At 39.3% G+C, this 17,416-nt stretch overlaps 1 protein-coding gene and 1 pseudogene across 3 annotated transcripts in view; one reads left to right on the plus strand and one right to left on the minus strand.

Moving 5' to 3' along the window:
- LOC149041881 (sterile alpha motif domain-containing protein 9-like) overlaps positions 1-12,714 on the plus strand; it is a 63,549-nt gene extending 50,835 nt beyond the window's left edge. For all 3 annotated transcript variants that reach the window (XM_089180833.1, XM_089180834.1, XM_089180832.1), the window contains 2 exons: positions 4,820-10,656; positions 12,248-12,714. In XM_089180833.1, coding sequence (XP_089036959.1) covers positions 4,820-10,656; positions 12,248-12,349 — 5,939 coding nt within the window. In that variant the 3' untranslated portion in view covers positions 12,350-12,714. The remainder of the gene's footprint in view (positions 1-4,819; positions 10,657-12,247) is intronic.
- Positions 179-3,805, minus strand: LOC149041886 (uncharacterized; annotated as a pseudogene).
- Positions 12,715-17,416: the final 4,702 nt, after the last annotated feature.

A 17,416-nucleotide genomic window follows, 5' to 3' on the forward strand; every position in this document is an offset into this window, starting at 1 on the left:
GTCGTATATCGTCTGCTTAGAGGGAGGAGACAGAAACAGTTTCGTTCATATCTTTCGTGAAGATTTTAAATAATAAAGGGCTGAGGAGACTTCCCTTCGGAACGCCACAACGAAAAGGTGACCATTCTGTCGCATGTCACCTTTGTTTGTATTTATACAAATAAGCCCAAATATGATCTTAAAAGTGGCACATGCAGTAGAAAGCCTTGGACGGATCGATAGCAACTACATTCAATTCTCTCTTTTCGTTGCATGCGCTTCTCCAATCGTCTGCTAGTTTGATCAGAGCTGTAGCGCAGGAATGTCCCTTGAGGAAATCCAACAAGTTTGGTGAGAATAATGGTGTAAGGAAGGCGTAGAGCTGATTGAACGTCGCTTTCTCGAATAGTTTGGAAATTGCAGAGAGGACACTGACTGGTCCGTAATTGTTTTTGTCGGTCACATCAACCTTTTTGTGTATAGGGGTGACATTACTCATTTTCCAATCACTGAGCAAGATACTGGTGCGAATACAATAATTAAACAGAGACGTTAATGGAGTAGTCACGGCTCTAGCAGACAGTTCTAGAATCTTTGAGTAGAGAACATCAAGGCCTGTAGATTTCTTGGCATTCATCTTAAATATGTGGTCGGTTACGGTTTCCGTGTTTATTTCCTTAAAATCAAAGTTGAGATAGAGCGACTGCTTTTCATTGCCGCAATGCTACGACGGTCGTTTAGGTCCTCTTTCGTGAAACTTAAGGCAGAGACCTGTCTTTCTGGGTTCACAAAGAAGTGGTTAGATATACGAGTTTCCCATCATCCAGAGGATGAATTTTATTTGTGCCAGCAGTGTTAAATTTGTTATTCGGAAGAAGTAGCTTCATAACGCACGACGGAATTTCTCATAGAGTTGATTTCGTATGCAGATTTTTTTTTTTGTAAAACAGGAATGATAATTCGTTATTCGCAAGAAGTGGCTTCATGACGCACGACGGAATTTCTTAGAGAGTTGATTTCGTATGAAGATTTGTTTTTGTAAAACAGGAATGATCCATGGCGGTTGGTTGTTGCGGAGCTGTATTTGTTGTACACTTGCATGCTCGTCGAGTACTTGTTTATTAAGACCAAGCCAATATGACTACGTGTTATCAATGTTATCATAAATGTACGAGCTGTCCTGGGGAATGTTTCTCATAATCAAATAAATCCTGATCTAAAGGGGTTACCGTATTTATTTGGCTATAAGCCGAGCGATTTTTACTCAAATTCATGCTAATATTTGATATAATCTGAACTACGGGAAGAGGTTTGGCTTATTGCCGAGATTTTTTCTAAAACAAAACTTTTTCGACTTATTAGAACAATGAGCGAAAATAAATAAAATAAACTCAGGGTACAGTATGTTGGTCTTAAATTTTTTTATTTTGTGGTGGCTCCTAAAGAAGCCGTTTGTTTGTAGTTTGAGCGATCTGTTCTTACTGCTCATCGTCTTCACTGTCGGTATCGAATTCATCATCCATTTCCTCATCTCAGATTGTTTACTTAATGCCGTGCACTAAGTTTTATTGACTCGGTAGGATCACATTAAATTCATGTTAACTGCGATTGGTCGCTTTCAGTTCAATAGCCGAAATTAATGTTAATTAATTATCGGTTAACGCTTTGCAATTGCGTGTGTTTCCGGAGAGGTCAATCTCTCTTTCTTATTCTTTTCGATCCTTCTAAATATTCATGACAATCAGTGTGTTTCATTTGTGAAGTTTCTGTCTTTTTATGAACACTGTGTTCTAAAATAGGTCTCGCTTATGGCCGAATGTTTTTTACTTAGCTAAGTAAATACGGTAAGTTTCTAAAAAACTGTGGTGCTGCGTCGGTGGGAGGGTATAACAGGGTAGTTTAGCATTATCATCTGAGTCGATAACGTAAATTGGCCTCCGTAAAGAGTTTTAGAGCTGACGTTTCGAGCGTTAGCTCTTCGTTATTCGCTCTGACGAAGGGCTGACGCTCGAAACGTCAGCTTTAAAACTCTTTACGGTGGCCAATTTTACATTATCAACTCAGTTGATAATACTTAATTACCCTGTTAAATTCTGATCTAAGTTCTTAAGCGATCTAAACTCTTTTGTTCTTGCTTAGGTGAATGAATGAATGAATGAAAAACTTTATTCATGTGTCAATCGATCTAGCCGAGGGTAAGAAACCCTCTACTAATAGGGGACACCTAGACTCAATACAATAAGTTAAAATTCAACTAATTTAACTATTTACAATAGATAAAATTTAAATACGTCATTGACATTAAGAACTAAAAGTTTAAACTACCTTATTTAATACTCAAAAAATGAAAACAAATTTTTGACAGTCGGTGGGCACAGATTATGCTTCACTTTAAACATTAAACAAGCTATATCCTGTAGCCTTCTTTCATAAAGAGATTTTAAATTAGCCTTCTAAAGTAATTGCTCATATGTAGATTTACTATCTCTGAAGACTGCACGCAAACCCCTCTCCTGAGTGCGTTCAAGTTTTCTCTTGTCACTTGCTCGGCAAAAATGCCAGGTGAGATGGCAGTAGGTGAGGTACGGAAGGATCGCAGCCTTAAAAAGGTGTAGTTTAGCAACGGTGGGCACTAAGTTTTTGAGTCTCATTAGTACGCCTATCCTCTGGTTAGCTTTCTTGCACGTGATATTTATGTGCACACTGAAATTAAGCTTGTTGTCCATAGTGACACCTAGTAACTTAATACTGTTCATAGAATCAATGTCAGTTCCTTGTACATTTACGTTTATCTCATCTCTCCCGTCTCTTTGTTTATTGTTGATCAACATGGTATGGTATTTGGAGAGGTTCCCCTTAAGTAAGTTCGACTCATACCATGAAGATGCTTTTCTTGCGTTTGCATTAAGGTTGTCATTAATCGTAGCAACGTTATCACTAATTTAAAAAAGCTGATGGTCATCAGCATACATGCTTAGATTCCGTTCAATTTCATAGACTAAGTCATTTTGAAAAATATTCCACAGCAACGGTCCCAAAGCTGACCCCTTGAGGCAACCTCGGTTAACCCGTTTCCAGGAACTTTTTCGAGATGCAAGCTTCACTCTGTTAGAGCGCCCACATAAATAGGAGCGCAACAAATTGATGAAATTTTCTTCAAAACCATATGCTCTTAGTTTACTCAACAGCAGAGCTGGATGCATAGGTCTCAATGGCTTTTGTTTCCTTACATCACAGCTGAGGTCGTAATCACTAATTCTAACCAGAAAAATTCCACTCGTTGCCATTCTGTCAGAGTGTGATGTCAGACAAATTTCGAATAATGTTCTTGAATAGTTTGTTGTTCTCGTAGCTTCATGAGTAACGTTCGTTAGGCAGAATTGATCATTGAATTTGGTCAAGTCTTTGTTAGGGCCATTCGGGTTATCAGAGGATTCAATCACATTCATATTGAAGTCTCCGGAATAAAATTATTGGCTTAACATTTTCCAGGAGATCAGTAGCAAGCACAGAGTAGGAACTAGTTGTTAGCACATCCCTTTACGTCTTAACAATTAGATTCAATGTACCTTTTGGCTCAGATTTAATCTGTCAGCGGGTCGTAACTTTTCTCGATTAGATTAAAGATTTCATCCGATTTTTTTAATATGCTGTTTACGTTTAGATGACCAATTTTAAGTTATTTTATATTATCCGGTTACGTTCGAAAAAAGCTTTTGGTGACAATCGAGAGTTTTATCTGTAGAGGTGGCGGGTTCATTAGGTGAGTCTACGGAGTTGAAATCCCAAGTCCTGTGGAAGGGAATTTCACTCAAAATGTACTCATGGCGTATACAGTTTACAGGAATATGACCTCTTATATATTTTAATTCGCTGCGTTGGATGTTTGAACGACAAGCATGTATTAAAGAAAGACACTTCTCACGCATTAAGCTCTTGTGGTTGTTCTATACATTTTTCGGACATTTAAGACACCTCACTACAGCAGATCTTTTCTGGGTGTCATTTGGGCTAGGCCGTTGGTGTCAATATCACTGTGTTCAATGTACATATAGCAGGATTGAAGGAGGCTGTTTGGCGAATAAATTGTTCGTTTCCTTAAAAATCGTTTCCTTCTGGGGAGAAAGACAGAACAGTACGAAGAATGGGCATCGAGCAGAGAGGCGCCACGTGAATGAAGTAAATCCAACATGGGGGACACTACGGCTCCAAATAAAATCGCATTTTTACGGTGGAGCTCCGAGGATATTGTGAGGAAATGAATCCTGCTGAAGACAACAATTACTTGAAGCAAAAATCGTTGTCAAAGAGCAAACCAAAGTTGGACGAATTAACAAAAACCTGCAGCTTAAATAGATTGATCCGACCACCATGAATACCGCTGAGATCTGCATCAAATCTTTTAAAATAATCATCTCCAGTTCAAGTTCAAAAGGTTCTTTGACCGTTCTGAGCCTACCTTAATTCCAAGTCTGGCAATTGACCGTAAATGCAAAAAACGCCCCTCATCCAGAGCTATAAGTTTCTCATAAACCCCTATCTCTATGATTGTAGGTTTTCTACCTAAAGGATTGCTGCTGTGTGCAGTATTCATAGAGCTAAGTAACAGGTCTCGCATTTTTGCTCTCAGTTAGCTTTAGGAGGCCCTCGAGGGTGTCTAGTGATCGGTTTTTATGTCACTTGTATCGGAAATCAAGGAGGAAAACTAAACGACAGTAGTGTGCACCTTTAACTGTGTCATTTATAAGTTGAAAAATACACATTGTAACACAAAATTTAAGAAAGCTGATCTTTATATCATTAATCTCTCATTCTTCTTTGTTCTCTTTGCAATCTGTAGAGGGACAATCGATGGAAAATTGGAACCCACAGAAAACAGCTGCGTGGCTCTGTTCGATTGGTCCATATGAGAAGTATGCTGACATCTGTCGGAAGCAAGGTATCGGTGGACGCGCTTTATTATTGTTAGGGTCCAAATACCGTGAGCAACTATGTTCGGTTCTTAACTTGAAAAAGGGACCTGAAATAGTCTTGATGAAACATTTGACACCGCATTTAGAGGCGTTTGATCAAGAAAAACCTCAGAAAGCCTACACGTCTTCAGAGGAGGTGAAAAGATGGACTTGTGCAGAACTTTGCAGTTGGCTTAAGGAATTCGGATTATCACAAGAATGCTTAGAAAAAGCAGAGGAAGAAGAAATTGATGGCCAAGCCTTTTTGATAATGACTAAATCTAGTGAACTGAGAGATTACTTGAAATTGAACAAGGGTCCGTGGATTGTTCTTCAGCACGAGGTATCTTTTATAGATGAAGAAAACGGTAAAACAGACTCACCAGATAAAGCTCTCCACCCAATGCCGACAAAAGATATGGATGAGCCTAAAAAGCCACTGGCCTCTGAAAATCCTGCGACTCAAAACGTTTCAGATATAACGCCACCTCTATCAAAGGAAGAAGAAAAGCTTGCACTCCTAAACGAAGCGCTTAAACTGGACGTGAAGTCTGTAAGTGATCCTGCCGATACAAGTGTATGTAGATGCGAAGTGAGATCAATTTTTGTGGAACGTGGTAAGGGAGCAAATCCTTTAGAAGATTTATTCTGCTTTATTATAATCACAAAAGAAGAGCTAAAAGGAAGAGACCTCAAGAAATTATGGGCAAAAATTGTGGAGAAAACAAAGGATTGGATGAAATTGTTATCACAGGAGCAATTAAAGGCATTTACCTGGGACGAAGAATCGGAACAGATTATATATAAGCCAACAAGCGAGAGCAGCGGGGAGGAGTTGTGTTTCCGGAGTAAAGGAGACGTACGTCAAATTTCTCTCGACAGGCTCACAGACGATGAATTCCAGAAGAAGTGCTTCGTTATATTGATCGATAAACAGCTGGAGGCCAAGCAAAAGAAGACATGTACCTACAGATTTTCTTTCGATAGAAAATATAAGAAATTTTATGCCCTCAAATTAAAACTGGACAGCAAATATCAAGCCACATTTGATGTAAACAAAATCGACCTGAAGTGGAGCAAGCATTTTGCTTCGTTGAAGAACGTAGCACGTGACTTAATTAAGGATGATCAAATTTTATCCCAAAGGAAAAGTAGACCAACTCTCGATAAACAAAGATATCAAACACCGCGACATTTCAATAGGGATTGTGGAAAAACTAGTTACACTAAAGGTTTTATCCTCGATTGTTGGGAGACTGGCCCAAAAGATATGATCGTACCCATACACGAGTACAAAATACTTCAAACAGGTCCCAACTCTTGCAAAGATGATATTTTGAAAAAGTTTGTCTTCGAGACCTTGAGGTTTGCCTGCGGCTGTCTTAATGAAAGAACGAATGGAACAATACACTTTGGAGTGGCAGACGAAAAGGAAACCCAAGCCTGTGGATACTACCCAAGAGAAATTGTAGGCACTGACGTCAAAGAAAAGCCCTTGTACGACGAAAAACTAACGGAGTTCATCGGCAAGTGCTTTGTTGGCCCAAGTAAAAGCATTGTTCACAGATGTATCCGTCCTCCTGTTTTTATACCTGTAAGAGGCCCACTTACCGAAGAAGGGTCTGGTGACAGGGTGGTTATAGAGGTTGACATTGAACCAGCCTATTCATTTTGTAAAGGGGAGACTTTCAGGGCTTGTTTGAAGGATCTGAAGCGAGGAAAAAAGGATTGTGAAGAATCAGTCTATGTTAGACATGGATCGAGTACAAAGGCAATTGTAGATAGGGAGGAACAGTTAGAGTATATGAGAAACCAGCCCAAGTTAGATGAGGCAAGGAAGAATCGTGAGCAAAAATCATTGAAACAGCCAGTGGTAAATCAAGAATCTACTCAAGACCTTTTTAATAAACTCAAGAGACTTCTCTGTGGAAACAAAAAGGTCTTAGACTATTCGGTCTATCCGATTTTAGTTTTAAGCAAGCCAGATGCCACTACGAGTCAATCTTTTCTGGACGAAACGTTTAGTTTTATTCAAAAAATCAATTGGCTAACTGTCTTTGATTTTGACGATAACGGTTCACGTAGCAGTGGCCTTTGTAAGGTATTCAAGTCCAGCTCTTATTCGCCTCAGGTAGACATACACGAAGCAGAGGACTATGACGAAGATGATGAGGCTGTTGAAAACATCTACTACAAACTTTCTTGGATATTTGGAAATGGTCTCTCAGAACTAAAGAAAGAGGCAGTAGGGTTTAAGAAGTGGCACAATTCAAAGAGGAAAAGGGGTCTAAGCAAACTGATTCAATCCTTTGCCAAAAAAATTCCTGGAGCGAGGGCAGTAGTTTTGTTTCTGCTGCTGTCGAAAGACTATCAGGCTATGACGGATATCTTTGAAGAATTCTGTACATACTTTGATGGTCCTAACCAGTTGATTTACGTTGCTGAGAGTCCTGACATTGTTACTGATTGGGAGGTAAATCTTTCAAAAACCTGCTTAGAGGAGCATGAACTTCAAGAGAGAGGCATTGTTGGAATGTCGTGGACTGAATTTCAGGAATGTATGGAACAGATTACTTGTGGACCTAACAGAGACCAACGTTACGTCATCATGGCGACGGGAGCTCACTATCATTTGAGAAATGTTTCGTTTAACATTGAGATTGTTAGTGCAAAAGAATGCGATAGTGAATTAACTAATTTAAGCTCCGCAGATCGTTTAAAGATGTCGTCAGAGGTAGAGGAAAACTTCTATCGAGGATATCCTGTACATTGGAAGAATTTCTGGTTTACAGATTCTCATGAGAACCATGTTCTTCGACGTGATAGTTACCGGGACTTAAGAAGGTTAATAGAAAAAGTATATTCTCGTGGAACAGAGGGAAGGGTACAAACCATTACCATATATCACCATGTAGGTGCTGGAGCCACTACCATGGCTAAGCAAGCCTTGTGGGATTTTCGCAACAACCCAAAGTATCCTTACCGTTGTGCTGTAATAACAAACATTGATTATAATACTCCCACAGAGATTTTCCAGTTGAGAAAGATTGGCTATGACGAAGAAAGTGATGGGCAGATTCCACCGGTTTTAGCACTTGTCGAGGTTACAGACGACTTTATGTTCAGAGAGCTACGGTCACAAGTCGTCGATCAGGCCCTCAAATTTACCAAAACACCTTCTCCTGTTTGTGTATTTCTGTACTGCAAACCTACGCAAAACCCTAAACAGTGTTCGGAAAAAGAAAAGGCATCAAGTGTGTTCCTTGAGCAGCTTCTTAGCGAAGAAGAGGTGCGCTGGTTTAAAGATAAGTATACTGTAATGAAACAACAACTGGAGGACAGAGACCCAGAACGCGATTTTGAGGAGTATGCAAACGAGAACTTGATTTCTTTTATGATAATGAAGGAGAACTACAATCCGAAATACGCTTCTAGTATTGTGGAAAGAAATATTAAACATGTCGCTGGACGTGATGAATTGACATTGTTAAAGTTCTGTTCCCTTCTCAACATATGCAACCCATACGCAGTGTTTGTGTCGTGTTTTGATACATTGATGTTATCTCCAAGTGCCCTTCGCAAGAGAATCTTTGTGGACTGGGTTGAATACCTCAGCCACTCAGCCCGAATTTTTTTGCGAGATGTAGACCGTACTACGCATTCCGGCACAGGGAGGGCCATCGCCATAATCCACCCAGTCATTGCTAATGAGTTGCTTGACAAGATTGCAGCAATAGAAGGAAAAAGTGTCAGCGAAATCGCAGTGGAGTTCATAGAGTCTTCTTTGTTACAAAGTGAAACGAAGTCGTTTACGTCCGAGGATCTACGTGAAGAAGCAAACAGAATGCTGAAGCATCGAAAGAAGTATGAATATGGCGACCATGAGCAAACTAAGTTTTCGCCGTTAATTGAGAAGATTTTGTACACACGAGACTCTGATGATGGTGAACAGCCTACGGAAGAGAACGTAAAGGACGCTGTGATGGTCCTTGAGAAAGGGTTGGAGAGATTTAAGGACCCTGTGCTCGCTCAACAAATAGCCAGAGTCTTTTACGTCAATGCTGGAGCAATTTCTGAAGAATCCAAAAAAAGTGAATGCTTTGACAAAGCTCTAGAGTATTGCGACAAGGCCATTAAAATGAATCCGAATTCCTTTTTACTGGACACCAAGGGGCGCATTTATGAGAATAAAATGAAAGTTTTTTATGGCAAAATCCGAGAAAATAACCTCATGGTAGAAATAGATGACGTTACTCAAGTTTTACCCATTGCCTTTGAAGCAATGAAGTGGTTTCAGGAGTCAATCGCGGCATCGGTGGATTATGCAAACAATTATGGTTTCCATGGTCAACTCTCTGTTATGTTTTACCTGTTAGACGTGCTTCGCTGCACAAGACCGTTCCGGGGCCAAGAAGGATTAAAAAGATTACAAGGGTATCTAGGATATGGGCAAGTTATACCGCAAGAAGTTCACTCACCCTGGAGGGATTATCACGAGTCAATTAAAGGTCTGCGAAACCGATTTTCCCATTGCATGGAACAACTTTCAGAGGATTTCACTATCTTCAAGGGAAGTACTCTAGCAGCAAAGTTGCTTCCTAAACAGATTGCTCGGTTTAAAGCTCAGTATATAAGTTACTTTGGTGAAATTGAAGAGGCTTTGGAGCTGAAGACTGATGAGGAGCGTTGGGAGTACCGATGGCAAAAAATCAATTGCTATCTTGCTGGAGGTATTTTTTCGAGTGTATTCAACATTGCTCACTTTGAAGCTGAACCCAAATCTCTGCACGAAACTCTTAAGCTACTCCGGGAATTAGCGTATGAGAATTATCGTGAAAACGCTGACAGAGACCGATATAAAGACTTTTTACTTTATATAACAACCAGCATGGCTCTTCACTCTCCACACGGTGATAATTCGAAACAGAAATCAGCCAAGAAAGTAGAGCAGAGGAGCGAGGAGTATAGAGAAATTTACACATTTGTAGAAAAATTGTTCGCGTTGGAAGCTTTCGACGAAAGATATAAGGGAATCTATGCACATTTGCTTAAGGTGATGTTTCTTTGGCCTCGCGAAAATATCGAACTGAACAATTACCGAGTGAAAGATTTTTACAATGCGTTGCTTCAGCTGAAGAACCGGTGGTCTAAAAAGGGAAAAAACGAAATAGATGTTAATGAAACGCGTAAGCAAAACGCTTATAAACACATGGCTTTCAAGAAGGAGCATAAACAATATACCACACTCTTCTTCTTGGGCCAAGGTGATGGGTTGGACGTCTTTGTGCATATTAATGAACTGCCTCAGTCACGAGGATCTGTAGACTTTACAAATCGGAAAACTTTAGAAAGACTCCAACTTCTTACGGGAGTGGTTGAAAGTAAAAATATCATAAGAGTTAAGAATCCTTGGGACCAAAGTCGAGGCATCGATGTTTACTATTCTCCATTTCGCGAAGGAGGATTTTCAAAAGAAGAAGTCTCATTCTATCTGGGCTTTAGCTGGCCCCAACCCATTGCACTAAACGTTCAATATACTAACAGAAGTCATATCAAGAAACCTGTGGAATTCTATGATCCAGCTCAAACTCAGCTTAGTCTACCCAAAAATTTTGAAGCATACGACGAATACACTTCCAGGATGGGAAAGTTGGTGAAAACGCTTAATGATATTAAATCCTTGGAAGAGAAGAAGAGTCGAGGAGAAAAATTGGAAGAAAATCAGGTAAAAGTGAAATGTGATCATCGCAGTAAATTTTCCAATTTAAGCAATTGGAAAGAAGAAGCCTGAAAAAAATCAGGGCTTCAACGGGATTCGAACCCGTGACCTCCGCGATACCGGTGCGATGCTCTACCAACTGAGCTATGAAGCCACACATTGGGAGCGAGGTCAATTTATTGAGTTCATATCTTCCCGTGCAGTGAAATGATGTGAAGTTTATATGAAATAATTCATATTTGTACTGCGGTTGTAGATGAAAGTGAAATGTGATCATCGCAGTAAATTTTCCAATTTAAGCAATTGGAAAGAAGAAGCCTGAAAAAAAAAATCAGGGCTTCAACGGGATTCGAACCCGTGACCTCCGCGATACCGGTGCGATGCTCTACCAACTGAGCTATGAAGCTAGCTCAGTTGGTAGAGCATCGCACCGGTATCGCGGAGGTCACGGGTTCGAATCCCGTTGAAGCCCTGATTTTTTTTTTCAGGCTTCTTCTTTCCAATTGCTTAAATTGGAAAATTTACTGCGATGATCACATTTCACTTTCATCTACAACCGCAGTACAAATATGAATTATTTCATATAAACTTCACAAAATCAGGTAAGAAACTCAATTCGTGGTTTTGATGTCGTGGACAAAACAACCGTCATAGACGCATGTCACAGCCATGTACCCTGTTATCTCTATGTAGACAGTGTGGTCAACGAAAGGCCTTTCGTGCCAACTTAATTTTAAATACAGTAAAAACAAGCGTACAATATATGAACCTAGGTTCCCTCAAGTAAGCCTCCGTAGGTTTCTTTGATAAATGGTGTTTACTGTGAAATAAGTCTACCTAGGTTCTTAATCAGGTTCTCAACTTTTGAGTAAAAAAAATTATATTCATGGGTGTGCATGAGTGTGATACTGCGCTGTGTGCCAGCCGCATAGTGCCCTGCTTTACATAGGTAACGTATATACACAGTTGACTATGTCAGTTTCACAGTATTGTGGTCTCATAACACTGCCGATGTTCTGGCTAGTTTTTGTTACTCTTTTTGTAAAGCAATCGATGTACTGTATTATATTTGAAAAAACTCTTTATTCTAAAACTAAGAACCGGTATTGAGATGTTAGCTCAGAACGGCTCCTATGTGAAAGGTGTTTAACTGGGAAATTTTAGCCCAACAGGTTCTCAACGTCCTTTTGAGTTAACTATGTTTGCATGATTATATTGGATGCAGCTTAGAACTGAATTATACTTTTACGAAAATTTACTGCGCCGCCACATGCACCCGTTTTTCTTGCTGTTCTGTTGTTTTTTAGTTGTAATTGTTACCTCTTTTTTCGCTGTCCTTTAGATTGCATAATCCACATTTACTTCTTTAGTTCGTGCACAGGTTTGCCAAAACGCTATTTCTTTCGCCATCATCTAAACCATTTCACATGTCTCAAACAATTAAATTTGTGTTTGACAAAAAGAAAGCCTTAGATTTCTACCGAAGTTTTTGCGAAGTTGTTTAATCGCATTTACTTCTGTTCCAATGCCCTGAAGTCAAAATAACAGCGTGTATAACTGATACCTTTCGCTAACGTTTTATTGTTTTCTTTAACAGGAAAAGAAATTAAGCATGGAAGGTCATTATATAAAGAAGCTTCAAGAATTGAGAAAGGACTTTGATGCTTTGGGTTCTCTTGAAGAAGACATATTTGACTAGCACGGACCTGAATCAAAATATGTGTTAGTATGTCTGTGACATAAACTTAAAGTGGTAGAAAACTGACAAAAGTAGAAATATGGTGTACCTTGTGGATGAAAGGAAAGCACTCTGAGACGTTCCTCTTTTACGGCACAAGTGACTCGCACAATCGGTGTACAATCGGACGTTGAGCCGCTATTTAGATTAACTAAATCATGTTAGACGGTGAAGTGATCATTTTTTTTCTTTTACTATTCATAACAGCAGAGGTGACTCAACCTTGAATGATCAGTTAATTAAGTGCGAAGTGTTAGTGTCACGGTGAGATTGATGTAACCCACGAAAGACGATTTTGTGTGCAATTAAAACTTAGAAAATTTTAGTCAACGTCTAAACGCTAGCTGGGTCGAAAAGAAAGGGTAGAACACCATGGAGTCGGGTTTTTTGTTTTTCTTTTCTTTTTTAATTGATTTTGGTTTATTTCCTCTACACTCTTATTTCATTTTTTACGTAACATTTTGCAAATTCCACGATATTCAACAGATTCTTCTCATGAAAATGCGCAGTTTAGAGCTATGACTTAATAAGCCACCTGTATCCAACCATTGTAAGCGTCCAAAGACAGCAATAATGGTTTGTTGGTTTTGTGTTGCTTTGAATCGTCAATTTTCAGGCGGCTTAACAGTAACTACAATTTATTTTTATGAGAAATCTAACTTTCGTGCTATATTTTTTAATATGCACGTGTGTGTGCAGCAACTGGCAAAGTAACTCGGTCACGTAATGGATAACATACCGTGAACAAGTCGTTTAGAAACCCTTACTTGGTTCATCAAGTCAAATCCCCTCCCTCCCTCTTTTCCAAATGTTATGGGAAGCTAAAAGCAAAGCGACCGCTGAAGCCATTGAAATTGGCGTCCCAAGACTTTTGTCAATCACTATTCGCACATCGTAGTTTATTTCACGCATGATGTTCAGTCATGTACACTGCAGAATGGTAAGCTTCAAACAGTTTTACAGTGATGACGAGAAACTTGCGCGATGTTCTCGCATGACGTAATTAATCTAGAAATTCACTTAAAGTGCATGTAAACCCAAAAATACATGTTTTTCTTACACTACGTAAAAAGTGGCGTAGAAAACGAATTTTAAATTCGTTTTTTCCAATTCGACTTGTGTTAGGAGAAAATTGGCCTTTTCAACTGAAATTTCACTTCTGGTAAAAACAAAAGCGAGAAGTCGTGACGTAAGCGGTGGAACTAAAATATTGCGCAACACATATTCCCTAGTAGAACTGGTGTGGCAGCTCGTGTAAGTAGTAGTAGTTCGGAAGATGTTTTTTCAGAAGAGAGCGACTCGAATGCCTTAAGCCTAGTACATGACAGCGATGGGGATAATCCAGAATCTTTAGGAGAGTCTGGGCCACGTCCTTAACAATATGAGCCGCGTAGGGTGCTACAGCTAGTTGTCTTTCGCTTCTTCCCTGGCGGGAAATTTCGCTAAATTGCCCACAGATAGCTTGTTCGTTGGTGTTGGGGTTATCTCGGAAACACTTTTCCGGCGGATTTTGGATCGCCTTACACTGGATTAAATTAACGGTGTGAAATCGCGCCTGTAAGTTATTCTTACCGACGTTAAAGTTTAACAGATAATGAAATTGCAGACATTCGCCCCACGACCTCCTTAGTCTATTTAATATTTATTTTCAAAATAAAAAATAGTCCACTACAGATTAGCATACAAATTTCGTCGCGGTCTTGACGGTCTGTTCTTATTGTAAGTCTTCTTTTTCGATTGTTTAGCCCCATAAGTCTATTTATATCAATGACAGTTCCTTTGCCTGTAATCTAAAAAGTCAAGACTTGATTATATCATAAAGTAATGTACATGAAAAAATTCCCCGCCTCTGATTGGCTGAAAAAGAGTGCATTTCATCTGACACGAGTGCAATTTCAAAATTTCGTATGTTTCACCTTTCTACGGTGGCTGGTTAGGGCCAAAAATTGACTTTCATTTAAAATTTTTTCATTTGAAATTTTATTTAGGCAGAACTAAGATTGAGTGGTGAGATTAGTCTATGTAAAAGGTAATTTACCTTGATAGAAAGATTCATGAAAAAATTACTCAATTCACCTTTTGGGCTTTACATTTCACGTGTAGTATCCCGTGACTTTTGATGTAAACAAACCCCGAAAGTTCGGACATTGAGTCGATCTCGCAGCAAATGTGTCCAAACTTCGGCTTTGGCAATTTTTCTTAAATAACTTCCCACTTTCAAGAAGCGTCTCTACGCTCAAAATTGACATCTTTCTTTTGTTATTTATTTGATCGTTTATTAAGGAAGTTGTCATTTCGCTGCTGTTGAAGCAGATGCGAAGAATGTTACAGGAAGCGTTGCGGCATGGAATTATTGAACTAGTTCTGCGTACAGCGATGTATCTGATCAGGTATTTTCAGGGTGTTTAGTGCGTAGATTGTCAGATAAATCCCGTCCGATAGGAAATTAGTGCCCATGTCGGAGACTTTGATTCGTGCGTGACACATGTCAGATGATGAGTGTGAACATTATGGACATTGATTGGTTTACATAATTAACGCAACCTTGAATGACCTTTTAAATTAGTACTCGCAACAACCAATCACAATGTAGAAAATATCATATAAGAGAGTGATTTCTTACAAATTTTGCAGAGTAGCTTTTTACACACTCGATGTAAATAAGCGAATACGAGAGCGGAATAAAACAGTTTGATTGAGTCTCGTTCGTTAGAATTCTATCCCTAGTAAACAGGACAAGTTTACAAAACCCACGAATCGCTGTAGAACGTGAGGAAGCCTTAATTCCCGCACGTAATTACATATCTGGGTGTGGATTTCCTTAGCTGATTAATGTACCGATTTTTTTAACCTTAAGTAACGCAAATGGGAAATTCTGCGAAACTCAGAACAACCTTCAAGAAGAGTTAAACTTAAGAATGGCAGATCACAGAAGTAAAGCTGATTTCAACGCAATGAGTGTGGCAGAGCTTAAAAAATATCTACAAGAACGGGGGATTTCAGCGAGCGGATACTTGAAAACCTCGTTAGTGGAAATCACCTCCGCAGTCGAAAAAATGGTTCTGCCAGTGGATCCAAATTTCGAAAAGGCGACGTCCCTGCTTCAGGCGAATTAATAATTCATGATATACTTATACCTTAAAGACTGTTAACAATTTTAATCATTTGATTTGCTCTCTTGAACTCATCACTGGCTCTACGCTCAGATCTAAAAAGGCTTTCACTGCTGCGTATTTCTCTGTCGATTTACCAGTTTGACGATCAAATGTCAGAAGGGTTTTTGCCACTGATCGTTCAAGGCAAACTTTCATGCACCTCTCTTTGTCTGCTTCTCGTTCGCAAGATGCCTTTCGTTTACGAGTCGCAACACTTAGGCATGGTGATATAAAAGAATGACTGAATTAACTTACCCTTTCTTTACTAGCTACAGCAGATATGGGATCAGGATCCTCTTCTGTTGGACCATTTCCACCGACGAAATGTAGACTACAAACGTAGCTGTCCTTCGTGCACACAAACGAGTCACCTCGATGACATAACCTTATCCACTTTTGCCTTCTCTCCTTTTGTCTAACTGCCTCCGGGAAATGGAAAAACTTGACTAGGTCGCCGTTAGCGTTTCTTACCAAGGAGTTGAAGTATCGTGGATCGTTTTTCAGGTGCCATAAGCTCATCTCTTTGTCGTAACCATTATGTTTAGGTATAGACTTACTAAACAACTGCAATGGTACACGTTCATAGAGTTGAAATCGGTTTTATTTCTGAGAATCAAGGCCTCCTCACGTTCTACAGCGATTCGTGGGTACTAATTTCCTGTCGGACGGGGATTTATCAGACAATCTACGCACTAAACACCCTGAAAATACCTGATCAGATACATCACTGTACGCAGAACTAGTTCAATTATTCCATGCCGCAACGCTGTCTGTAACATTCTTCGCATCTGCTTCAACGGCAGCGAAATGACAACTTGCTTAAAAACGATCAAATAAATGACGAAAGAAAGATGTCAATTTTGAGCGAAGAGACGCTTCTTGAAAGTGGGGAGTTATTTAAGAAAAATTTCCAAAGCCGAAGTTCAGACATATGTGCTGAGAGCTCGACTCAATGTCCGAACTTTCACGGTTTGTTTACATCAAAAGTCACGTGATACTACACGTGAAATCTAAAGCCCAAAAGGTGAATTCTGATTGGTTGAGATAAATGCAGTTTTCATGCAGGAGAGGGTTAATTCAGTGCAAAGAAGTAACAAACCAGACTGAACAATTCCTTGAACTGTTTAGCCGGAATTTGAACTTTTTTGCGCCTTAAAGATGTGAAAACATCATTGTATGCTATTGTTTTGATCGTACGCCGTTGTTTTGACCAAACACACAATGTCACTCACAGGGTTTGAATAAATGATCTTTGAACTTGATGCGCGCGCTTCGCTACCGCATAATTATGATAAGCTATCTCGTATCTTTTCAAATATATTATTAATACGTAATCACATGATTTTTCACGTGCAATTTGGAATAAATAAGCCCAATAAATTTTTTCAAAGACCGTAAATTGCACGAGCCCGTAGGGCTCGTGCAATTTTGTTAGTCTTTGAAGAAATTTACTCGTGCTTATTTATTCCAAATTGCACGTGAAAAATTATGTGATTACGTATACTAATTGAAAATTTGCACTTATGATTGTGACTGTTACACCCATAACTGTAAATTAACACTTATAACTCTAAATTTGCCCTAATAACTCTAAATTTATACTTATAACCATGAATTTGCACTTATAACCATGAATTTACCCTTAAAACTATAAATTTGCACTTATTAATGTAAATTTACAATCATAAGTGCAAATATCCATTTATACATTTGCGGACTGAATAATATATAGATTTAGCCAAGCCTAAAAGCGGAGCTCGCATTTTTTTTTCCCGCACGTCTCAAGGGCACAACGCCTTGCCCCGGCCAGGACTAGAACCCGGGTCGTCCGACTCGGACCCAGTGCACTGACCACTGGACTACTGAACAAAGC

This window comes from Pocillopora damicornis, chromosome 8, assembly GCF_964200805.1.
Source record: "Pocillopora damicornis chromosome 8, jaPocDami1.2, whole genome shotgun sequence".
In the NCBI taxonomy this organism is placed as follows: Eukaryota; Metazoa; Cnidaria; class Anthozoa; order Scleractinia; family Pocilloporidae; genus Pocillopora; species Pocillopora damicornis.